Source organism: Chelon labrosus (assembly GCF_963514085.1).
Source record: "Chelon labrosus genome assembly, chromosome: 22".
NCBI lineage: Eukaryota > Metazoa > Chordata > Actinopteri > Mugiliformes > Mugilidae > Chelon > Chelon labrosus.
Genome location: NC_140355.1, coordinates 7,751,328 through 7,776,980, shown reverse-complemented (window position 1 = coordinate 7,776,980; position 25,653 = coordinate 7,751,328). Strand labels below are relative to the sequence as shown.

Below are 25,653 nucleotides of genomic sequence, written 5' to 3'. Positions count from 1 at the left end.
GAATAAGGTAATAGCAATTAGTGATATTCTATATTAATTCTATAGGCTTCAGTAGTGCTATGGTGTGACTTCATTAAAGGTTCAGCACAGGTGATTATGTCAAGGCTAATTCCGATTAAATATGTGTGGTAATAATTAAAACAAGCTAACATCATTTTACTTCAAATCATTTATTTCTTCTGGCACTGTCAGTGTCAATCTTTACCCCAGTAAATTGCACATATGGTACAGTAATGTGTTAACAGGTTTAACATCCGAGACCACACTGCTACTGAGGCTGCCGTGTGTAAATTATTTCACACCGGTCTAGAATGGTTTTGCCATCAGTCTGAAATTAAGGCTGTTTCATTTGAAAATGTCTAAATTTAAGACATGGTAGATTCAGCAGATATTTGCTTGTACAGTAGAACATCAAATGAAAAACAACAACAATTACACTTCTGCTCAGGATTAGGTTAAGATGTGGAAATTAAGTTTTCGCCCCTGGTGGGATAGTGCAAAATTCCACATCATGAAAGGAAGCTGAAGACAATCAGTAAGTTTGCATGCACAAAATACTAGTTTTTGCTCTTATTCTGAATTCCTACCAAGCTGTCTTCAACAATAATGAAAATGAATATTCCATTAATATTGCTGTTAACATTCAGCTGTATTTTATAATTCTGTCTGTGATTATGTTTAAAATGTGCATTTCTCCTTCCAACCAGACATGTGGGCTTTTCTTTTGGGAGCAAACTGTTGGCTGTTTGGTGTATGAACACACAGAGTTGACCTTAAGAAGAAGAAAGAGGCTGAGAGAGATGCAGATTCTGAAGGAGCTGTACCAGTGTCCAAAGACCGCTTCTAAAACCTGACTTGAGCTTCAGAAAGTCTCCCAGGTTTTTAATCAGAAAATGCCCCATTTTTAGATTGTAAAAATGTATTCAGAATATTTTCATACTATTCAGAGTAATAGTGGGACATTAGTGTGCATGTAAACATACTGAATAAAGTACCTTCATAAAAGTCCAGTTATATTCAAGTAGACGGTCATACTACTTTCTAACATTTCCATTAGTTTTAAATTAAGGTCACTCACTTTATATTGCAGTTTAACATAGCAGAGGTCTATAGTAGTGTTTTCCCACTTTCTCGGCCAAATATGAATTGCACAGACATTTAAAGGGCTTCAAACTTTCTCTGGATACAGCCTCGTCACACTGTATGTACAATATGTGGTGTCAACTTTCTGCTGTATGGTCAGGAAGCATAAAGTCATGAGGCTACAGATATGATTAGTTGCATCAGATAAACCTCTACTGCAGATTTGGTAGTAAAATGTATTGAACCCTGAACATTTAGTCAAAAAAAGTTGGAGATTATGAAGAAAAAGCACATCTGAGAATTGCTCCATTAAAATTGAAACATGCTGCTGCACTGCAACTCTAAAGTAGACGAGCACACACCAAGACAAAGAACATAAAGTCACTGTCTCTCAGCTGGCATGAATCAATCAAAGAGATGTCATATTACATATGAATCATTCAGGCAGTTTTGATAAGCTCATCCTTTCAAGTTATATACATTTTCAAAAAAATATATAGTGCAAAGAGGTCAGTTATGGATGAGGAAATGCTGGCCAGTACCAAGAGAAGCAAATGCAAAGCCTCTCTTGATGGCGCTGGTTTCTGGAGTCAGATGTTCACAAAGCTAAATATGCTCAAGACTCTCATTTACAGAGAATCATCTCGCCTTTAATCAAGCAATGGATATGTGCTAAGATAACAGTTTCTTTGTTGCGGATTAAATATTTTCATTTTGCTTTACAAAGCCAAATTTAGCATTGCATATTTGTATGTAAAGTCATGCCTTGGTTTTTAAATGTCAATGATGAACAACCACTTTGAACGTTAGCATTTTAAAATGTATTTATAAGTCTTTATAATATTAGATTTGGCAAGAGAAGCTTTAAGGCCTTAATTCTGTAAAGATAAAATAATGTGATAATAGTGAAAACCTCAGTCTGATTGCTGGAAAATGATTAGCCAGGGATTGATTCAGAATGCAATGTTTATGTTTGTGATTTCGATTTTAAGTACATCGGCTTGATGTCTCACTGTAAATGTTAAGACCACAAGTTGAGGTAAAGTTAAATATTTTTTTGTGTATCGCAAAGAACTTGAATGAATGAATGAAGATGAGATTAACCGTTGCAAATGTGGATTGTCTACAATTTCAGGTGAATACACTGAAGATTTTCCCCCCATGTTACTGTCCACGTGCGAGCATCTGAGCTTCTACTGTGCCTCAGAAAGCTCCAACTTCTGTGAGTAGTGTACCAGCCTCCAGCAGCAGAGCCTTCATGTAGACATGCACAGTGTGGAACATTGTGAGGAAGTCCTGGGTGCTGAAAAATGTGTCTGCTAGAGCAAAGCCCAGCGTGGAGGGGATGAAACCTCTGCCGTACTCCACCATCCACGTGCCGGCGCTCCACTGGACCGATGTGGCCTCTCCTACACCATGTACAATGGTGTCACCTGTGGGACAAGAGTGTGGACATACATCGGGTTTGTCAGTTACATACATTTACAATATCAACATAGAACAAACTACTCATATAATATTAGAATCATACAGATTAAAATGTATAAATATTACCAGGATAGTATATTTCACTTTTGGTTGTCCCCTCCTTCCACTGTCTAAAGGTGCCAGAGATGATGGTGTCAGAAATCTCAGCCCAGTAACGACCTGAGAAGAAGCAGCAAGAGCACAAACTTGTTTCATTTCAGAAGAATGGTTGACACATCACACCTGCCAACTGCTCTGCAAAACCCACATTTTCCTATATTTAATGAGAGTTTTATCTCAGATATGTCTATCTTTTGGAGCTGATCTTTCCCCCAAACAGAATTAGAGCCGCCCTTCCTCACCCGAGTGTCCTCCTGTGTCCACAGCAGTACCGAACAGCAGCAAGTACTCTGTGAGAGAGGCGTGGAGGAGACACATGGAGCCCATCCAGCCGCCGGCGTTCACAAACACCCACTGCAGGTCCTCATCTGGCAGGATGTGGCCAGGATACCTAGATCAGTAACACTTTATTAGCTATTATAACTGCAAGGACACCCTGTTTCACTCTGTTCCAATGTACATCTTTGAGTTTTGGTTTTTGAACAATGTGTAAGTGGCTAAATAGAAAATCTTGTTTCTCAAATGTCTCAGCTTTGCCGTGCTGACAGCCACTGAGGAGGAATAAATAATAGTAAGAAAGAAAAGTAACAAGGTTTCCTCTGCGATATGACATTCATTCGTTTCTCAAGACTGGATTTTAAACAGATTAGTGTGCTGTGCTACATTTGTCAAACGTAAATAAGAACTAAAAGCAGCAGCACGATAAACCTGTTGCACTGCCCGAAGCAAAGGCACGGAAATGTGTCTCTTGCAGACATCCCAGTATCAAAACTACTAAAAAAGAACCAAACTGAAGGCCACCTAATTTTCCATTATCATCCTGTATAACTAGATCGGCCTATGGGCTCAAAGAATGATCAAGATTTTGAAAGTCATGCAAGTTAATCTTTCTAAACCCGTTACATAAATGCACATTAGAAATATCCAGTTTAGGCATGTGTAGGGAAGTGTAAGCTTGCAAGGAAAACTATTGTTAAATCATGCTTTGTATCAAGTTCATTCAGACAGAATACATGTATTTACAAGGAAGACATGGAAGAATCATGTCTGAACAATTGAAACATGCGGATTAACAATCAAATGGAAGATATCTAAGGCTAAAATAATATGTGTTTGTAGTTGCTCAAATCAGTCATCAGAGACTGAAAGTTACAGAGTTCTTACATGTGTCTGAACACATTCTAATCCAACATTGTGTTATTGTTACCTTTTCCTAAGCTCCACCACCACTTTGGAGAAAGCCTGCTCATGGTCTTGTCCTGAGAATAGACACAAGCACTCTCCACATAAGAACATTTGGGCAATCTAAATTTAGGTCATGTTAGTTAGAATAAAGACCAAACTCACCTGCGTACTGTTTTGCCAATTTTGCGACATCTTCCTTGTTAAAAACGTACTGCTTGGTGGCCATCCAGTGCCGCAGCAGCAGCACAGCCAGGACGGAGACTGCTGCGAACACGAGCAGCTTTGAACAAGTTTTGACTACAGACATGATTGAAACAAAACGCAGACACACGGAAAATACAGCAGCAGGTTTGGCTACATGCGTAGAGAGAGGCAGACAACACGCCACCAGTTGAGGAGGCGCGGTGGTGTCCAACTGGCAACTTCTTCCTGGTCAGACGAGGGCGGGAGATCAGCTCAGCCAATCACACGCCGGGTAAATTGTGCGTCGGCAATGGCAACTGACGGGTTGCCAGCACATAATAAAACCCCCTTTATGTATTTGGATAACATTTGCATATTTATGCAAAAACAGTAGACAAAAAGATATATGTTCAGTTTATTGTGTTTAATTTTAATATTTAAACGATATGGTATCGCTAGTTAGCCGGTTTTGCTCTTATAGCTGTATATTTAATGATTTGTCATAACACATGGATTTTCACCAAACAGCCCACCTTTTCGCTTGTCAGAAAAACAGGAAGTAGGCCAAAGAGTGTTGTAAACAGTGTCGGGAGCAGTCGCTTAAAGTCCAGAGAGAACAAATGGTCAGTGGTTAATAACAGAGTCGGGGGAAGTTGACATTCTCAAACAGCATTTGACGACATGAGCGGGGAACAGTATGTCACGTTTGATCCCAAAGGTATGTTTCTGGTTTGTTTGTTTTCAATTTACCAAAGTAAAAAGTTATTTCATTCATTCGTATTTAAATGTCAGATGGGTCTATCCAGTGACTTGTCGACTGCGGTGACAGTGTACTTGTTGCTTTCAGTACACACAGCCAGCTGTGCAGTCTCGTGACTTCAGTTCCTGCAGCTTTTCCTGCAGCAAGTTGCTGCAACAGCATCTGTTCCTGAATGTGTTGACTATGCGTGGCAATCCAGCACCAATGTTTTTTTTAATGATCATAAGTGTTTATGAAAATAATGATGTGGCAGGTTTAATAAGATAAAAAAGATTTTCAGTGATTAGTTAGTCAGCTTGATTTCTGTACACATGGCTAATCTTAGCAAGTCATAGTTAGCATGTGTGTTATTACATTGTCTCATCTTACTGCATGGCCACCTCAGACCACCAGCACCTGCGTTACAACCCTCTGCGGGACACCTGGGTCCTGGTGTCAGCTCACCGCATGAATAGACCCTGGGCCGGTCAGGTGGAAAAACCCCCTGAGGAGCACATACCCAGATATGACCCCCGCAACCCACTCTGTCCTGGAAACACCCGTGCAAATGGAGAGGTGAGAAGAGCTAAAAAGATAGGGCTAAATTACAAGGCAAGTCATGGTTTGACCACACTCAGCAAGTTTTGCTGCCATTTAATTAAAGTGTAACCTTGTAATTAGCCTCTTAGCCTGTCAGCTAAGATGTTTAACCTCAGCTCCATCCAAGCCTAATGGATTGCAACTTGCTGTTATAAAATACAAAATTTTATCTAAAAATATGTTTCATTTAATCTCAGTTCACGACTGAAATTGCTGACATTCAAAACTACACACAAAAAGCATAATTAAACTATTACATTACTATAGTTTAGAAATCAGTATGGAGGATTCTTTACTCACAGAGCTGGTTTGGTTCTAGAAATCAAAATGGTTTGCCTCCCTTTTCTTGATTTCTTCATCTGCGTCTGTGTGTTCTTCTCCAGCTAAATCCAGAATATGACAGCACTTTTGTCTTTGAAAATGACTTCCCTGCTCTCCAGCCTGATGCCCCAGATCCTGGTGAGTCCTAGTGCTTCGTAAATGCTACAAAAAGTAACCATTACTAAACAGAAAATATTTAAGCTTGTGCCTGCATAAGCATTTGCTCAGATGCTACCAGAAATGCATCTTCTACATTCATGTAGCTCTTTAGCTGTTTAGTGGAATATAGTATGTACACAGATCGTTAAAAAAGCTAAATCTATTCTTGCTTTCATTCTCTTCAGTCTTTTTCCCCTACAAAGATATTACTCTTGTGTTCTTCAGGTACAGATCAACACCCATTGTTCCAGTCCAAAGTTGCCAGGGGCGTCTGGTAAGAACATACTTTGATGTCATATTCATACAGGAAAGGGATACTTAAAATGTCTGATTGTGAAAAATCTTTAGACCCACATCTGTTATGAAACAAAACATGCTTGGTATTGTGCCTTTTAGAAATGAATATATGATTGGCACGTTAGAATTTATCCTGCATCGTAATCAATGTTCTCTTTCAAAATTATGACACATTCAAATTTATGGCTACTTGCGTCTCAGCTGATGAGTGCAATCAGAGCAGTCGCACTGAAACATCTTTAATTCGCTGTTGTCATCATCATAATCAGCTATTAGATGAAGCTAATTTTGTTAATCAGTGCACTGCATGCTTCCTGTTTTCAGGACATCTTGAAATCTGAACAAAACAAACTTGACACCATCAGTGAATTAAGATGTGCTGTTCTCCAGTGCCACCAGCAGATGGGGATGTTTCCCCACTACTTTCTCTTATTGGCACTAGACGCTTGAGTGATATGTTCCTAAGACGCCGTGTAAATAAAGGAATAGATTTAGTTTTCCTGAGGCAAAATGTTGCTTATTCTGATGAGCATGCTGCATTAATCCAAGGTGGACTTTAAAAAGTTCTGAACCAGGTTTTGGATCTATAGATATTGACTGCTGGATTTCTTAAGTGTAATCTGAGGAGCTTAACGGGGTGGGCTTATCCTTTGTTAGAGGACACATATAATATACATTGTAGTGTAGTAATTTCACTTTCTTTCTCTTTAACCCCAACTTCTCATTGTTCTTGCTGTTCCACCTGTCAGTAGATGAATTTTCACAACTACAACCACATACAAAACCCACTCACATCTTTTATCATATCAGAGATACATGATTGAGAGTCTGCAGATAACGTTCCCGAACAATACTGTATTTTGGGAATACTTGGATGAGCCTGCCTGACAGCAGAGTTACGTAACAACTGAATAATAGATTAAATCAAAACACTGCGCTGCATTTGCCGGTTGACAACCGAACTCTGTGTTTAAATCCCCTGCGCTGGCAGATGTAGAGGCTGTCAGGTATCGCTTGCCACACACATTCACGGAGTAATGAACCACAGAAACTGCAGTGATGGACGCGCTGCGGCGTCTGCGCGTTGATTGTAACATTTCTGGGTGTCTTTCTTCCTCGCAGTTTCAGTCGAACTCCTCGTGAGACGCCGTGTTTGTTTTTTCTTTTTAAAATGTGTAATTGCATGCATAGGAGTTCACCCACGCACTGCACACCACTGATTTAGTTTGTTTGTGGTCCGCTCAGTCCAGATTTGTGGCCGTATCAAAAGAGAGACGCACTCGGAAAATGAAACGGAGCTTGTTGCCCTACAGCAACATACGGAGAGCCAATTAGAGGGGGAAGTAAAAAGGGATTTGGGGGATCTGGGTCATGGTAGACAAACAAGAGATGGGGTGAGAGAAGCGATAAGAAAATTCCTAATGGTTTATCGCATCGCTCCTTCTGCAGTAATATACTCCCTCTCAGCATGCCGACTGTGACAAACGATTTGTCACAGTTTTTACAAGCCTGGTAATGTCATCATAACTTCCTAGAAAGGAGCTGGTAATGTCCAGGAAAGTTTCCCGAAGCAGACTTTGTACTTTGGAAAAATGACCCCACTTAATACAGTTGTAATACAATTATTTTACCAGCATACCCAAAAGCATGTCTGCGGAACTAAACATTCAAAAATGTACATCTGAATATGTACGGAAGAGTATTGCTGCCACACTGTAGAAAAAAAAAAGGCTCAATATTATGTAATTACATGAAAGTTTCTTGTTATAACATGATATTTTTCACGTTTTAACAAGATAAGTATCACGTTATTTCATGAAATTATCACGTTATTACATGAAATTATCACGTTATTTCATGATAATGATATTTTCATGTTATAACGTGAAAATATCATGTTATTTCAAGATAAAATATCACGTTATTACATGAAATTATCACGTTATTTCATGATAATGATATTTTCACGTTATAACGTGAAAATATCATGTTATTTCAAGATAAAATATTATCACGTTATTACATGAAATTATCACGTTATTTCATGATAATGATATTTTCACGTTATAACGTGAAAATATCATTATCATGAAATAACATGATAATTTCATGTAATAACGTGATACTTATCATGTTAAAACGTGAAAAATATCATGTTATAACAAGAAACTTTCATGTAATTACATAATATTGAGCCTTTTTTTTCCTACAGTGTGGCAGCAATACGCTTCCGTAGAATATGAATTTAAAGCATATAGTCCAATATATATCTGGATTTTAACCAATCTCTGTCTAATCTGAAGTCATTAAAACTTACTATACTATACAATAAGTGCCACTGAAACCATTTCCTATACAAGGTAGCCTTTATAAAATATTTCAGTATGTCTACTGTTCAGAACATGCAACCTAAACCTCCTTGTTATCATGCAATTAGCTTTTTGAGACATTACTCCATTAATAAGATAAAATGCGCCCAAATGTTTGTAGAAAAAAAGAATTAATTCTCGTTTCTGCACCAACGAGAAAACAGTCTCTTTTGCTGGATATTGTTTTAGTCATGATAGTAATACTTCTCTGGGAACGGCAGTGTCAGAATGTCAGTGAGTCGGTGAGTTAATTCACCACTTCCACACTGAAACATCTCAAAACTGTCAGACAGATTGCGTTAAAGTTTGGACACTCATTTATGGTTTCCTCGTGATGATTGTTATTCGTCCTCCGACTTGTATTCAAATGGCGTCATCAGGTCAAAATTTAAATTTGTGCTTACAGTTGTTAGCGTGCCGACCTGGTGGTTATAATCGAAAACCTGCCTGGCGTCAACATGTTGTTTTTGCGTGCACCCGTAGATACTGTTTCTTGGCTCAGAGCTGCATTCTATTTTTAAGGATACAGTATATTTGAACTGTGTACCCAGCAGTTATCAGCTTTGGTATGACTTGAGCGTGCTGATGGAATTTACAAACTGCATGGGAAGATTACAGAGTTTTGAAAAGTCCAGACTTGTTAAATTGAATATTGCATTATCACCTGTAGTTGTACGCTGTATGTTTTTGTGTAACATTGTCTCATACAGGTCTGTTTCTTGTTGGGTTTGACTGGAGGTCTAACACACACAAACACTCACACACATGCTCCTGTGTTTGGCCTGCCCATGAACAATTCATGAATACGACCATTCAGCTTTGCTCAGAGGGTAAACACCAAAGTCGTGTTCAATTATTGATCACGTACTAGCTGCTCGGGTCCAAGACGAGACAAGGTTTCCCTTGTCACCATTGTAGAGCAAAAAATACACGCAGACATTGTATTCTCTTAAACCTGCGCAGACACTAAAGCTGTGTACTAACTACACGCACATCTGTTCGTCATCATCTACAGAGTGGTTAAAACAGTATTAGACAAATGTTTCAGCTGGCTATGCTCACCCTTTTCTAATCAGAATTCACAGCATCTTCAGATATGATCGATTATAATTAAAACTGGTGTTATCATCTCTCCAGTACATGTGTAGAATGTCAGCTGACATACCACTGCACTTCAGGATCCTAAAATAGAATTGACTTAACAAGAAAACTATTGATTTGTCAAATAGTTGTTTACCTGTTAATATAGTCGCACTGAATGATAATGCTACATTAACATTAATGTGCCGTTTCCTTGTTAGTAGTTTAAATCTAGACTTCGTCATACTGACCGACCTCAAATGACAACACAAGATAATGAGATAGCCACAGTTTTACAGGTAAGGGAGGGAGGGAGTTTTAATGATAGCATCTTCACTTTTACGGGTATCCAGCAGCACTTAATGTGACTCTTCTCTGTCCAATGCTTACACAGTTTTTGTTAGTTTGACACCGTTTGTTATAGAAATAAAATGTAATTCCAACTCAGTTAGCCCCTAATTCTGGTTACACCAACCGTCTGATTGTATTTTTTGGTGTATTGTTGGCCATTGGCATCACCAGTGACTTCATAAGGACGTCACCAGTTCAAATATAATGGATAAATAGACCCAGCAAAGCTAATATTGAACAAGCTCAGGTCAACCAGGCTCCCTTAGTAATTGAATGCTCTGGAGGTGTTGTGACCAACACAATGTATAAATTGCGTAAGATTTTAATTGAGTCTGACTTTTAATGTAGCACAGTCATCAAGAGGTAAATAATCCAACTGAATTATCAAACAACCCTGGGTGGACCAGACGTCCTTAGACGGTATACCCTAGACCTACACCACACGTTCAGAGGTAAACAAGTCGACTTGCTGATGATCTCCAGAGTTTCCCACTCTGGAGATGAGATGTGAGTGATCAGCGTGCAATAACTGTCCCTTGGGGAAGCTGTGCTCAACTTGTTTTTATCCTCGCACATCTGTTGCTGTGTGGCGTAGGACGACAGATGGTGGCATTCCATTTCTGCAGATGCCTAAACCCAAATACTGAACAGGTCGCCCAGGCTTGTTTTGATGGAATGCCATGGCCCTACCACACACATTCAGAGGTCAACAAGTGGAGTTTCTCGCTCTGGAGATAATATACGAGTGGTCAGCATACTCATAGTCATTTGAGAAAACTTTCCCAATTTGTTCCATCCTCACACCCATGTCTGTCATGCAGGCATTCCATTTTTGTGGTTGGTAACAATCCTAGCTTGCTATCTTGTGTAGTCAAATTTTCAGTTGCTCCACAGAGCCCAGCCAGCAAGAAACAAGAACATAAAACTCAAAGAAAAAGATGTCAGAGTAGAAGTGGAGCTGTACTTGCCAGGCGGTCTCCGAGAAGTGCTGAGCAGTAATTTCACTTTACACCAGAGATGCTAACATCAATCTTGCAGGTTATCACTTTACTTTAATGAACCGGGCCACTGGGAAATAGATAAAGTATCTCTTTTTTATGAAAGCGAAGACAACATCAGCACATTTATTACTTGTGAACCCGACCACGCCATCATCCTAATAACTAACTGACACAAGAAAAACTCTGACTAAAAAAAGACTGAATGAGAGGCTGAGTAGAAGCTTTTTTGAACAGAACTTTTTAAATGAAACCCAGAAGTAAGACTAAAAAGTGAAGGACATGTAGCTTTATGACAACTTAGACGGTCAAGGTCTGTTAAACTTACGAGGATGAAAATCAGGTTTTATGAGCAGATGGCTGCAATTTTTATTTCTTCTTTCTGCAAGTTTCTGTTAGTGGTTGCTTATTAAATACACTACAAGAATAAATGTTGTAAATGTTTACACAATGTATAAATTGTAAAAACTTTTTAAATTAGTCTGACTTTTCAACTAGTGCAATCATCAAGGCAAAATTCATCATGTCTAAAACATCAGCTTATCCTCAAATACCTGCAAAATGATTGACATTCCCAAGAGCCTAAATTAGTGAATGCTAGCACGCCAGTACAGCCATGTCAAACCTGATAATTGTAAGTGCTAAACATCAGCTTTGTAGTAAAGCGCTGGATGCATTCTGTTGTTAACGGTTCAAAGCACCACTGTGCTCCTAAGACACAAAGACAGGTTTGCTTGTTCAAATTTTATACTTTTGCCCAAATATTCCTGAAAGAATTCCTTTGTTTTCTCCATTTGAACTTGCACAAAAGGAGAGACTGGTGCAGACTTACACAACAGATGTGGTCCGATCTGCTCTTTAGGGTTTTGCAACAAAAACAGAAAATCTGTCTTGCTCTCGTTTGTGCCCATTTATACACATATTGCCTTATAGCAAGCTGATGCATGTTGACCGCAGCACCTGTTCCTTGCTGCAGTCCGGTAGAAGGCTAAACCTCTGGCAAACTCCTTGCCGGCTAACTGTCTGCAGGAAACTGTTCTGCAAAACCCTAAATGTGCATTGAATTAAGAGTCTTGTCCTTAGTAATTCTCTGTGTTCATGTCTTCCTCAGTAAGGTCATGTGTTTCCACCCCTGGTCCGACGTCACCCTACCTCTCATGAAAAAGCAGGAGGTCGTCAAGGTGATTGACAAGTGGTCAGAGCTAGTTGAAGAACTAGGCACTACGTACCCGTGGGTTCAGGTATGCAACACATACATGCACACCAACACACACATATTCATTCTTAATTACATTCACAAATTATTGATCCAATTTCTCACAGGGGCGGGCTACCTGTAAAATTATAACCAATACACTTTTCACCCCAACCTCTGTAATTACTGATCATTCATTTTTTCTGCTCTCTCCTATTATTCATTTTAATGTGTTTTATGTTGGCTTGGGTGAAACTTTAATGATGCCTCTGGGCACACCGACACATTCAGGCAGCTGCAGCAGAGAGAGAGAAGGATATGTATGGATAATATAAGATGTTGAACTTTATACAACAAGCAATGAAATTCTTCCTGTGCCACATGCAGACAATATTTAGGCTTTTATTCATACATTTAAAGGTTAGGAAGCAGTTTATGTACATTTTTATGATGTGATACTTAAAACTAGGACATTTACAGCTTTTGTGTCAGCTTAGAGCCCAAGACGCTACAGTACCCGAGAGTTTTGAGCAATGATGTACAAATCACTGCACTGTAGTTGATACAAAACTGAACTGAAGTATAGAAAAATGTTCCTCAGAAATACCCCTTCCCTACCCTGAAGGATGCTTGATGTTGCTCGGTACTGTAGTATATATGTTTCCTGCATTAGTGCGATCAAATGTTAACTCTTTGAGCAAAAAAACATCAGCTAAACCCAACATTAACTGTCCTTTCTATTTTGTTTTAGATCTTTGAGAATAAGGGGGCTATGATGGGTTGTTCAAATCCACATCCTCACTGCCAGGTAAGAAATTCACACATACAGTATATACTTGCATGCATATTTATATCCGACACGTATGTGCACCTCTGAGTGGACGGTTAACATTTTACGTTTTTCCTTCAAGCGCTTGCATATTCATGAATAAATAAAATGTCCTCACCGTGGGAATAAGTTCCAGATTCCGTACCAAATGTACATTAACATACATACACCAACGACTTCTTTCATTACATATGCTTTCAAGGTTCAGGTATAGTGCGAACATGCTTTTATCACATACTGTATGTATACGCAATACAGTCTGTCACTCACGTCCAATTAGTATGTCTGCGATGCCGGCCTTTCATATTCAATGCCTTCTTAAAAAAAGCCCTCACAAGCTTTGAGACATAACAAGTCTCAACACAGAAACTGTTAATTGAGCCTTCATCCCGAAATCATCAACTACAGCGTGCCTTTGTCACATCTTGTGTAAAAGGGTATCTGCATGTCTGTTGTTTCTTCCATTTTTCTTATGCATGGTCACACCTATATTACAGCTCGAGTGGTTTCTTGTCTTCGTGTTTTTTCCCCCCGTTAAGTAAGGTGAACCAGGCAGGACTAACAACTCAGAGTGTGAGAGGCACTTCCCGTCAAACTGTCACCTCACATTGTGATGTCGAGAAAGAGCACAAACACAATGTAAAATAGAGAGATTTTAAAAAGCGAACGTCTTGTCAGCATAGTCAAAATAACGTGTCACAGGAAAGCTGCCTTAAATGTCACTGAAAATAGGAACAAAGTTTAGTGGGGTAAAAAAAAACAAAGCTAATACAAAGGCAACTGGAATTGTTGACATTTCATCAATTGGCGGCTGTGGCTCAGTAGGTAGAGCGGGTTGTCCACGAACCAAAGGGTTAGCGGTTCGATCCCCGGAACGTGCCACATGCCGAAGTGTCCTTGAGCAAGACACTGAACCCCCAGTTGCTCCCAGTGCGTGGCACTGGTGTGTGAATGTGTGTATGCTTGTGTGAGCGAATGGGTAGATGTGTCTGAGACTGTAAAGCGCTTTGAGTGCCAATAGGTAGAAAAGCGCTATATAAAAGCAAGGCCATTTACCATTTACCATCATCCATCAAAGTAGCTTCTTCAGTTCTAAATGACTGGCGGGGATTTGTTTTTGTTAGGAACATCTGAATATAAAACAGATATTTTGATCATTTCTTGATGTTGAGTCAGTGCTTCTTTAAAAACACATAGGAAGTAAAAGTCCAGCATCTCTGACAGGCAAACTGGACCTGAGTGACAGACCCCAGTCCTGAGAGTTTCAGGTGGGCACCACCCACAGACGCTCCTAACAAAAATCTAAACTACCCACCAGTCCAAACTGAAGAAGCCACTTGGATGAGTGGTGAAAGGTTTTAAAGCGTCTTCAAATGGCTTTGTTTTTTCGGATATACCATGTTCTTAATGACTGAGAACCATCACAGCCATACTTGGGCGATGATAAATGTGAGAAGCAATAATGGGAATGAATGAACATCTCGATAATATGGCCAACATAAAATCAATCCAGGTTCAGACTTCATTTGAACAGCCTACCTGTACCATTCATATTAAGGCAGTTTATAGTCTCTGAGGCGAGGAACTCATAGAAGATGCATAACCATAATGCAGCTGAAGTCATAATATTTGTATTAATTCATTCGATTAATTTCCCACCCCTCTGGCTGATCAATGAAAATTCTAAATAAATATGTGGCTCTCCGCAATATGGGCTGAAGCTAAAGCATATTTGATCCTGTTACAAATGTCTCTAAGGCTGAAATATAGAAATCAACAACAGATGGCAGTATGTGACCTCAGAGTAACCTCAGCTGTTTCATGGACGCTGAAAGTGAAGGAAGATACAACCACTGCAAAGAGATGGTCTTTTCAGATGAATAAAATCCCTTATATGTATTCAGGTGAAGTCAAATTCTCATTTGGGCTTGGGCTTGTCTGGAATAAATGCTGGAATAAATTGATGTCAGTTTTTATATGTCAAGCGTTTTCTTTTAATTTTGATGATCATGGCTTACAGCTAATGAAAAACCAAAATTCAGTATCTCAGAAAATGTGAATTACATATGCACTGTTGTATGCATATACAGTATGCACTGAATACTTGGTCGGGGCTCCTTTTGCATGAATTACTGCATCAGTGCAGCGTGGCATGAGACCTGTGGCACTCCTGAGGTGTTACGGAAGCCCGGGTTCCTTTGATAGTGGCCTGCAGCTCGTCTGCATTTTTGGGTCTTTTTTTGGTGTCTCTCATAGAGCACAAACACAATGTAAAACGGAGAGATTTTAAAAAGCAAACGCCTTGTCAGCATAGTCAAAATAATGTGTCACAGGAAAGCTGCCTTAATTTTCTCTTGACAACACCCCACATATATTCTCTGGAGTTTAGGTCTGATGAGTTTGCTGGCCACGCAAGTACAGTGATGCATGGTCATGAAACAAGGTATTGGTACTTTTGGCAGTGTGGGCAGGTGCCAAGTCCTGTCAGAAAAAGGAAATCAGCATCTCCATAAAGCTTGTCAGCCGAGGTGAAACATGAAGTGCTCTAAAATTTCCTGCAATGACTTTGGACTTCATAAGACACAGTGGGCCAACACTAGCAGTTGACATGGCTTAGCAAATCATCACTGGCTGTGAAAACTTCACACTGGACCCTTCTTCCAGACTCTGGGATCTTGACTTTGGACCACTAAGCAGCAGTCCAGTTCTTTTTCTCCTTAGCCCAGGTAAGACGCTCCTAACATTGTTTCTGGTTCAGGAGTGGCTTGACACAAGCAATGTGACATTTGCAGCCAAGGTCTGTGTGGTGGCTCTTGAAGCACTTACTCCGGCCGCAGTCTGCTCCTTGTAAATCACCCCCAAATTCTTGAATGGGCTTTGCCTCGCAGTCCTCTCAAGGCTCCCAGTTGCACCTGTTGCCCCTTTTTTCTACCACATTTTTTCCTTCCACTCAGCTTTCATTAATATGCTTGGATACAGCACTCTTTGAACAGCCAGCTTTTTTTGCAATGACCTTTTGTGGCTTGGACCCTCCTTGTGGAAGGTGTCAGTGACTGTCTTCTGGACAACTGTCAAGTTGGCAGTCTTCCCCATGATTGTGTAGCCTACTGAACCAGACTGAGAGACCATTTAAAGGCTAAGGAAACCTTTGCAGGTATTTCAAGTTAATTAGCCGATTAGAGTGTGACACCATGAGTCGACAGTATTGAACTTTTTCACAACGTTCTAGCTTTCTAAGATACTGAATTTTGTTTCTACCTTTAAGCCATAATCATCAAAAATAAAAGAAATATATGAATTAATATAAGATTTGAGTTTCACTTTTTGGACTGAATTACTAACGTAAATTAACTTTTAGATGATATTCTAATTTGTCGTCACGCACCTCTATAGATTTAAAACTGGACCCTGACTTTGATTAAACTTGTTTACAAGTTTGAGCACTGTCTCCTTTCTTGTTTCTCGTTTCCTGTAGTCCAATTTTTCCATTCTTAGGACATCAAAGTCCAAGAAAAGAGTGGTTTGTGTGTCTGCATGTACAGGCCGGCAACCCCTCGAGGCCGAAACGCACGAAGCACAGATGTGAAACTTTGAAGAATAACGAACAGAAAATGTTAATCATGTTCTGGAGGCAGCGTTGCTTCTGATAACTTTGGTCTCGCAGGAATGGAGCTGTATGTATTTTTATTTAAGCGAAGGAAGGGAAATATACGCCTCTGGAATAGTAATATCCTTTTTTTTATGTAAGTTGTCCAAAAGTATATACTGTATTAAGTCTATGAAGTGCTCAGAATGCATTTGGATACCTCTCGGGAGGAGATGGTTTTTGAGTTCATGTTTACTTCCAAAGTACAGTATGTACTTCAATCTTGGAAGACACTTGGAAGCTAAAGTTAAAGGACTGACAGTGTTGTGATCTCTTAGAATCAACTGTTGGCTAGATAATAGATCAGTGTAGACAAAAACACAGGCATGCAAATACACACACACACAGCTACTGATGCTTGCAGGCACATGTATCATTTATCCATACTTATTGAAATGGGATTGATTAGTTTGTGGCCAAAGGTAGAAGGATTCAATTTTAGAAATCCTAGCACATTTTTTTCAACATAGTCTTTGTAAAAAAGCTTGTAAAAAAAATGTAATGCCAACTGGGAAGTGCCAAAACCTGCAATTCGTCACATGAGCTGGAGGCTAGATCCAAATTTGAGAGAGTTTATGGAACTATTGTTATTATTTTTTATGGAACAAACCCACTTAAATCATATCAAGGCTTAAACCTATGTGCAAATAAGCCTGTGGCAGCTTTGAGCGACAAGTAGGGGCCTCGCAAATTTCTAGCTGTTTCTGTGCTCTTTTTATCACCGCTTCATCTTCACTCATGCTCATTTTTGAATTAGAGTTAGGCGGATCCGTAGACTATAAATATAGACAATGTGGTGCCACTTCCTTGCATTGGCTAAACTGACGCTATTTTCCCTGGGATACGGGCAAGTTTGTTCCAAGACTGGAGCCACCCCAGACTCAATCGCATTTTTGTTTAAGTAATACAGTGCTCTGCTCTACCTCCACCAGTTACAAGGAAATCTTAAATGCAATGTATACACTGCACTTGTTTTTTTATTTTATTTTTTTACAATTTTCATGGTCCCACGCTTTGCGGAGCAGTTGGCGTGGCAACTGGTAGTCGCCATTATGCCACATCCTGTTTCTATAGTCAACTAACTAACTAAAACCAAACTTGACGCTTGGACATGCATAAAAAATATATTAACTACCTAAAATGACAGAAACCACTCTTAGAAAAATATTATTTGACATGTATTTTAGTATTTTAGTTTGGCCCAAGTCCCATCCACTGTCATGGAGAAGGTGGAGCTTATGACCTATACTGCAGCCAGCCACCAGGGGGAGCTCTACTTGCTTTGGCTTCACTTTTGAGGAGCAATTCTGCCCTCCATCTTTATACTGTCTATGGGCGGATCAGACACTGCCAAGATGGCGATGGCCAGTGCCACCCACATTGAGCTTCAAAACTGGTTTTCAGGAATCCTATGGATGCCATCATGGAGTGTTCGTCCATGTTTATGTACAGTCACTGGGTGATAAGCCTTTACCACTTAAGTAGCAGATAGCTGCACTGAGGCAGATGTTGTACAGGTCCGAGGAAAGTGCTGATTTGCAATATTCAGTTACCCGAAACAGAAATACCACAGAATTTATTAACTTCAAACTTGCTGCATAATCACTCAAAGAGTTTAAATACATCTATGTGTAGCAAGTGCTGGATAGCTCATCTCCTTCTACCTTAGGCCATGATTATCAGTCGACCCTGGAGGCATGCGGAGCAGTGATTACAAATTAATCATGTGGGTCAGTAATCATGAATAATATCCAGGTTTTTGAAACTATATTATTGGATTTTCTGTATTACATACTAAGTGTTGTTCATAAATATAAACCCAGGACAATACAGTTGTATGTATCTGGGAGACCTCCTTGGTTTTAGGTCTCTTAAACTGCATTTCCCCTATGAACTTACTTTCCCCTCGAGTAAAGGGGGGAAAGGAATATCAAGAAGCCTGTTACGTTATTGTTTCCGCACTGAGTTCTGGGTGAAAAAGTGGAGGAGTGTTTAATCAGTGAACAATCCACAATGAAGCCTGAAGTTATGCAGCTTAAAGCAGCAGAGAATCCCTCTGATTATCACTCTATTCATGGCGCGATGGTGTCATGTTATTAGAAAACCAACTCCTGTTGACACTCATATGTTACTTATATGTTTTACAGGCCTGTGGGTTCATTAAAATTTAGACAAATATTGAAAAAACACCAAAGTAGAGGCTAAAAGAAAGTCAGTTCAGAGGGAAACAAACAGCCACGTTCCTCAGTGGAGCAACAACTAATCAGTATTCTGGCGAAGGTTTCACTCGTCAGAGCGTGAATATACAGCGCGCTGCATTTCAGTACACTGTTTGCCTTCCTGCATATACTTGTGTTCATTAGTGTGGGTGGCAATTTTAACAAACCCATATGCAAATACCTCCTGTTCAAGATCTTAAATGTTATGTAAATGTAACGTTGTGTAAATGTAACGAAAGTAAGTGTTTTCTCGGGTATGGATTTAGCAGTGAGCACTGTGTCTGTAGTTGAGTCTTTAATTTTTTTGCCACTGTTCGTCTCATTTTACAGCCACTAAAATACCATAAAGTGCAAACATGGATATTGTGGATGTCTGACGAGATGTTTAGTTACCCATAACAGCTTTCTGAAATGCAGTAAAAATGAACTATGAGGCTTAAAACTACTCCGAACTGAAACAGCAAACTATTATAGCTGTTTGTGGAGGTGAGAAATGCAGATGAGTCTTCTAAAATGAAAAAAAGACTTGCTTTGGAGCATCATCAAAAGTCTTCTCTTTGTCAGTCACAGTTAATGCCAACATTTCATGTAGTGTAAATATAGTCTGCTGGGTAATTGTTGCTGGTGGCTGAGAGGAACAATAGACAAGTCGTTTGTCTGCTTTTATGAGCATACAGTATTTTCAGTCTGACCGTTGCACCTGTAATTCTGTGTATTTTTTTTTAAAAACTTCTACAATATATCTGATAAAATAAAGATATCATGATAAATTACACATCCTTAACGTAACTTCACTACACAGATGTTTTTGTATTCAGGCAGAAGATGCCAGGGTATTAAATGAAATGTCCTTCAGTTTGTTATAACGCCACGCCTGCTTTTACATATAGCAGTGTTACATTATTACAGACACACTGACAAGACTGGTTGAGTGAAAAGCTTTTTAATATAAAGGGCAAATAACAGGCTTACTTTTCGTAAAGAGGTGGGCAGGTAGTCAGTGCAAGTCTGACGAGGCAGGTTGAAGACAGGACATCGCACGGCTGATCGTACTGTTTACCTGCAAGCTTTTAGCATTTTAATTTACTCCAGTGCAATAGTGTCACACGAGCCAGTCATCAAGCAGACGGTATGAGCAGATGAATATTATAAATTATGTGGTAAACGCTGCAAATAATTTTCAGTTTCTGACCTTTTCCGTTGTTTTTCTCTTTTAAGTAAGACACAGACGCTGATGAAGCCATTGCGATTCGTGCTGCAGGTCCCACTTATTTGTTTTTCCCAGTAGAAACCCATGAAAATCAACTTCCGAACGCAGAAGAGATCAATTTAAGATTTGTGAACCAGAACAAAGCTGTTTCTGAGCAAGTGGCAGACAAAGAAAAGATGCTTTCAGGGCCCTTAATGCTTGTAACCCGGCCAGTGCTGTTTGCTGTGATGAAGTACCTATCTCAATTAAGTGTCAGAGTACGCGAGCTGATTTTTGCTCGGTACTGAAATAAATGAAAGCGCGTGGCTGCGGGGGGAAATCCATTCATCAATCTAAAGAGCCTGAAAGGAAAAAAAAGAACAGAAAAGAAAGTGTTTTGAAACCCAGAAATCTCTGCATCTGTAAAGCATGTATTGATTGAGTGATATTGATGAATACCCCTATTAAATCACAAATGCAATATGGTCATTTAGAATTATGGCAGTGGCAAAAAGCGGGCAGGTTTACGTGGTATCCATTTAATTCTCTGACCACATGTAGACTTTACAGTGGTACATGTATACCAACACATAACGTCATTCCTGGCGTTTTGTCATGTGTCATCATCGTCCTCCTCAATCTTCCTCCTGCTTCTTATGACATCATAGGTGTGGGCCAGCAACTTTCTGCCCAATGAACCAGCCTTGTCGGACCGCTGTCAGAGAGCCTACTACCAGAAACACGGAGAGCCGCTCCTGCTGCAGTACGCCAGACAAGAAGCAGAGAAAAAGGTACACAACACACACATAAACACACATGAATAATGTTTAAAAAGTATATTTAAAGCCAAATTATGTACATTCGAACTTACATTTCCCCTGATTCAACTTCAATTCAGGTTCTCCTCCATTTCACTTAATACGTTTCAACAATCCCTAAGAGAAGGAAGTTTATGGGATGTAACTAAATATGGACTTTTGAGAACTGTGCTAAGCTCTGTTCAATCAGGAATTGTGGAAAATATGTTATAGAAGAGAATTCAGAAATGACACTTGCAACCTTGAGAGGTATACAATAAAACAGGGGTGCCTTTTTTCTGACCAAGACAGTCCTCTTCGCTACTCCCTTCATCCATCTACTTCCTCCCTTGCCTCCCCCTCATTCTCTTCCTACATCATTCTCTTTTGATTTCCCATCCACATCCTCTGCCCGTCTCTTAGTTAGTGAAGCGTGTGATTGGACAGCAGAGATGCTCATTAGCATAATGCTGCGGCATTCATCTTCAACCTGCGTGAAGATTAGGGAAACTCTGTGCAAGTGTGTGTGTTTGAGAGATAGCCCGGGATGTGTGTGGAGCGTCAGCAGCAGCAGCAGCCGCTGCAGACAGCACCGAGCGCATTTAGCATGTTGGCAAATGTCTTATTAGTGAGCAGACACTTGGTGGAAACTTGGAACTTTCTGCTGGTGGATTAAACTTGACAGACACACGGATTTTTACCTGCCTACCTCAAACTGTGGGGAGATGGCTTACATATGCCACTTTATTATTTGATATACTTCAGCTCAGGTTATATTCAGAGCTACAACCCTTCATGAAACTGATTTCACTTGTGTTTATCTCATCTCATCTCATTGAGATTAACTAGCTGCTCCTTCCCTTTTACATACTCCGCGAGAAGTGAGAAATTTAAGTATAGATGACCTAGCTAGAACTTGGTTTCCCGACTTCCACCTGTAAACTGACCTCATTGATTGTGTGCTTTTGTTGCTTTTGTTGTATTTATGCAGCTGATTCAGTAAACCTTTTAGAATTTCACTGGAATTACTATTTTTTCGTCTTTCCAGTGCTTTTGGAAATGTTATTGCATATTAGATGAGAAGAACTGTGTGCAACTGGAGCCAGCAGTCAATAACTTCAGCTTAGCATATATCAGCTGGCAATTTTGGGAAGCGACGAGCCTGGGTCTGTCTGACGGTATCGCTCTCTAGAATGACAAGGACCAAACACAAAGCACTCCCAACAATTGCTTATGCCTATTTCTTAGGGAATATTAATAACTTTCTGGTTTTTAGCTAGCTTGGATCTTTGCATGGTTTAAATAACAAATTTGTTACCTATGTCCCTGGCCAGAAGCAGGGTAGTTGTTGACCCTGTTTCCATTCTTTATGCTAGGCTAGGCTAACAATCTACAGCAGCATTATTGCACAGACTGCGCATCACATCTACACCATAGGTACGATGTAGCTCCTTAACCTACGCTGTAGCCCACATCCCCAGAAATGTAACACACATTATGGCAACGTAGGCCGCAACAGTTGTGCGTTAGTCGGAAATGCATTTCCTCCTCCATGTATCTCAGTGGTTGGACAGAAAATTCTCCCTCCTTCTGCTTCCTACGCACCACCCACTCAAGCGTCTCTTGCATCTCAGTGACATTTATTAGCTCCAACTCCCTCAGTAGCTCAGTTCCAGTCACCATTATTTGGTAAACTCAACAAAGCCGACTAGCCGTTGACTAGTGTTTAGCGATGTAATTACAAAGCAATGCCAACTCACTACAGATATAACCAAATTTCCCATGACAGGTCTGTCTGTCTGTATGCTGACAGTGTAGACAAGTTGCAGTTGCAGTTATAAAAACCCAAGCTTAACTCTTAGATGAGATTTTATTAGTTTGATTCATAAACAATGGGAACACATGCCAGAAACAGAAATAATGTAGTATCAAGTACACAACCAAGAAAATCCTGGTAGACATAGTCAGACCTGAAACTTTTTTTCTTTGCCGCAGTAGGTTTCACTTTTGTGAAGTGTTCTTTTTCCTTGAGCAGATCACTGCCATTATTTTTATAGATTAGCCACTTAGACACTCAGATGAAATCCACTTGGAGTTCGTCTCAAGAAGAGGCCTTCTCCACTCTCGTACAGCCCCTGCATTAGATTTGATTTTTTTGAGTGACTAAAAAAAAAGCATCTCACCGCTCTTCAACAATAGCTGAAAAGAGAAAATGTGTATAAAATGAACCGAAAGGAGTTTAAGCGCAAAGTAAGACAAGAGAGAGAAAGAACAAAAGAGGGATACAAAAGGGGAAAGCGAGATGAGTAAAGACACAAACACAGATACAAAGTTAGAGAAAGATGTTCAGGTAGGGAAAAAAAAGAAATCAGAGAGGGAATGAGTTGACCTCCTCTATCGGGAGTGTGTGTGTGTGAGAGAGTGAGATAAAGAAGATAGCATTAAGGTTTTAAGTAGAGCCGAGTAGACACTTGAATCTCCTAGACGGCTGCTCATGGGGACTAACCTTTATAAAATCAGAGTGGAGGCAGAAGTGTCCGTGAGTGTGCGCACAAGAATGCATTGTCCGCTACTAGTGTGTGTGTCTCTCCCTTGCTTTTTCCTGTCTCTCTGACCTGAGGTGAGGACCGTAAATTGGCACACTGCAGTGTTTAGAGGAGTCTGAATTGGGCTCCGACTCCCAGGTGACACTCTTGACTTTGGTACAGAAACTTTCTAAGCTAATTGAATACAACTCTGTGGGATTTGCTGTCTTCGGGGTGTCTGTTTTAGGATATCCTCCACTTCCTCGCTCTGTTTTCAGCTCACACATCATCCTCCTCCACCTCCTCAATCTAACTTCTCCGTCCCTCTTCTCAGTTTTCCATCTTCATTCTGCTGCTTTGTAATCCTGTTAAAAGTATTGGAAGCAAGAAGTGTGGAAAACAAGTGTGAGGAGCATTAAGAAGAAGGATTCAAGGGAAGGACAAAGCTGAAATCTTGACTAGAATACAAACAAATGTTTAGCAAATAAATCTGTTTTGAATGTTTAATCAAACCAGCAATACCCGACAGTGTAAAATACTGTCCTCTAAATACCTTACAGATTCACAATATTAATACAATTTCCTCTTGTACACCGCTTGTTCACTTTCGTCCTCTCAAAATCTTGAAGGAGATACAATCTTCTACATGGTATTGCGCTGGGCACTAAATAGACAATAGACTCCTATACAGCTGCTGCACTTCATTAAGAGAACTGAACACTTCCTGATTCTGTTAGATTAACTTGTGATTTTCTCCACAGTTATTAAACACCACTGTATTCCCTGTAGGTCCATTAATTACAGTATGTACTAATTCCTTGCTGGACAAGCTTGTTCAAACCTGTGGGAGATTTATTTAACTAAGCATGCCTGGACTCACCCTGCATGGGTGTCTGCTTACTGATAATAGTTTTTTTTTTTTGTATTATTTTATGTACAGTATTTAAAATACAATAATATTGGCTGTTCTTTCGGCGGCTTCTGCTGCAGTTTAGTTGGGCGTAGGTACGCTGAATTTATGGTCATCCAAATATAGCCACCATGTATCAATATACATACTAAAGGCACTATTTGTCATGCCGTTTAAGGAGCACATAAAGCCAGAAGCAGCTGAAGAGTGGCAGTGATCAAGAACATACAGTCCTCAAATTCAGGTCTAGGTTTACCATGGATGGGCTAAAACTGATCTGCCTAATCTCAGCCAGACCTCACTGAAAATGGCTTCTTAAGCTGCCCATAGGCTCTTTATTCCTCCACCAAACTCAACACTCTACAGACAAGAGGGCCACACTGCTGTTGTGTTCTCGGCTCCATTTCTCAACAACTGGCCACAGTGGAGTCATATAGCAAACACAGCTGTGTGCAATAGGTACCTTGATAGAATAGACAGAATAGCTAGCTAGCTGATGTGTTTAACACGTTCTCCATTTCTTATTGGCACGGTAAAACACATTTCATTATACTTCATTCCATCGATCCAGTTTCCACAAACTGAAATGGATGTGCTACATTTGGGAGTTACTGAGGTGCAAATTATGCATATATCTGTATATTGGATGTTTTAACATACCCCAGTGCATCAATAAGAAGAACATTGTGGACCCTTGTTATGGGGAGTCAAATTTCTCTTGTTGTTCTCTTGACAACATTCAACGTTGTTCGAACAAGTTGTTGTTTTGATACGTCCTTATTTCTGTCCCTCCCAGAAACGCGTTTACTCGGTTATTAGGCACTAATATTTTCCAGGAATTTTGCCGCTCAACTCAAAACAAATTCAAAATGTGTGGCTCAAGCAGGACTGTCGTGCTATAAATTGAAGTACACCGTGTGTCAAAAACATATTAAACTATAATACTATGTCATACCCAAAGTGCTGTTTCGACAGCTTTTATGGTTCGGCCGCACTCACAGTTTACGTTTTTGATGAATTTATCATGGCTGCTCCAAAAAGCAGTGGAAAATATTGGAAAATGTTCTATTTTAAATGACACTAAGAATATATAGGTACTGTACAGATACAGATACACTCATAGGTATAAAAAAATGTCCCTTTTTTATTATTAGTTAAATACTAGTGTCTATGTAAACACAGCAATGAACAGACACACAACTCTACAGCGCTACATTTATTGTGTGGTTCTGTCTTGTCACGCCCATAATTAATTTAGCACCTAGATAAGCATATAGCTGCTAAAGTGTCCTAGATTATTCTCAGGGCTGACGCCTTTACATGCCACCACCACCATTTGCATTTTAACATGTGATAAAAAAAAAAAGAATTGTGTCAGGAAATTTGTGTTA

The 25,653-nt window shown here is 39.8% G+C and overlaps 2 protein-coding genes across 3 annotated transcripts in view; one reads left to right on the top strand and one right to left on the bottom strand.

Annotated features, from left to right (window-relative positions):
* Positions 1–45: 45 nt before the first annotated feature.
* Positions 46–4,478, bottom strand: sigmar1 (sigma non-opioid intracellular receptor 1). The gene is made up of 5 exons (XM_084571635.1): positions 4,018–4,478; positions 3,878–3,929; positions 2,913–3,061; positions 2,638–2,730; positions 46–2,516 (listed from the first exon to the last, which is right to left on the bottom strand). Exons 1-5 carry the CDS (start codon positions 4,160–4,162, stop codon positions 2,287–2,289), a joined length of 669 nt encoding a protein of 222 aa, XP_084427761.1. The 5' UTR covers positions 4,163–4,478; the 3' UTR covers positions 46–2,286.
* An 8-nt stretch (positions 4,479–4,486) lies between these two features.
* Positions 4,487–25,653, top strand: part of galt (galactose-1-phosphate uridylyltransferase) — a 37,572-nt gene continuing 16,405 nt past the window's right edge. For both annotated transcript variants that reach the window (XM_084571634.1, XM_084571633.1), the window contains exons 1-7: positions 4,487–4,756; positions 5,184–5,353; positions 5,761–5,836; positions 6,083–6,131; positions 12,064–12,193; positions 12,899–12,955; positions 20,699–20,821. In XM_084571634.1, coding sequence (XP_084427760.1) covers positions 4,720–4,756; positions 5,184–5,353; positions 5,761–5,836; positions 6,083–6,131; positions 12,064–12,193; positions 12,899–12,955; positions 20,699–20,821 — 642 coding nt within the window. In that variant the 5' untranslated portion in view covers positions 4,487–4,719. The remainder of the gene's footprint in view (positions 4,757–5,183; positions 5,354–5,760; positions 5,837–6,082; positions 6,132–12,063; positions 12,194–12,898; positions 12,956–20,698; positions 20,822–25,653) is intronic.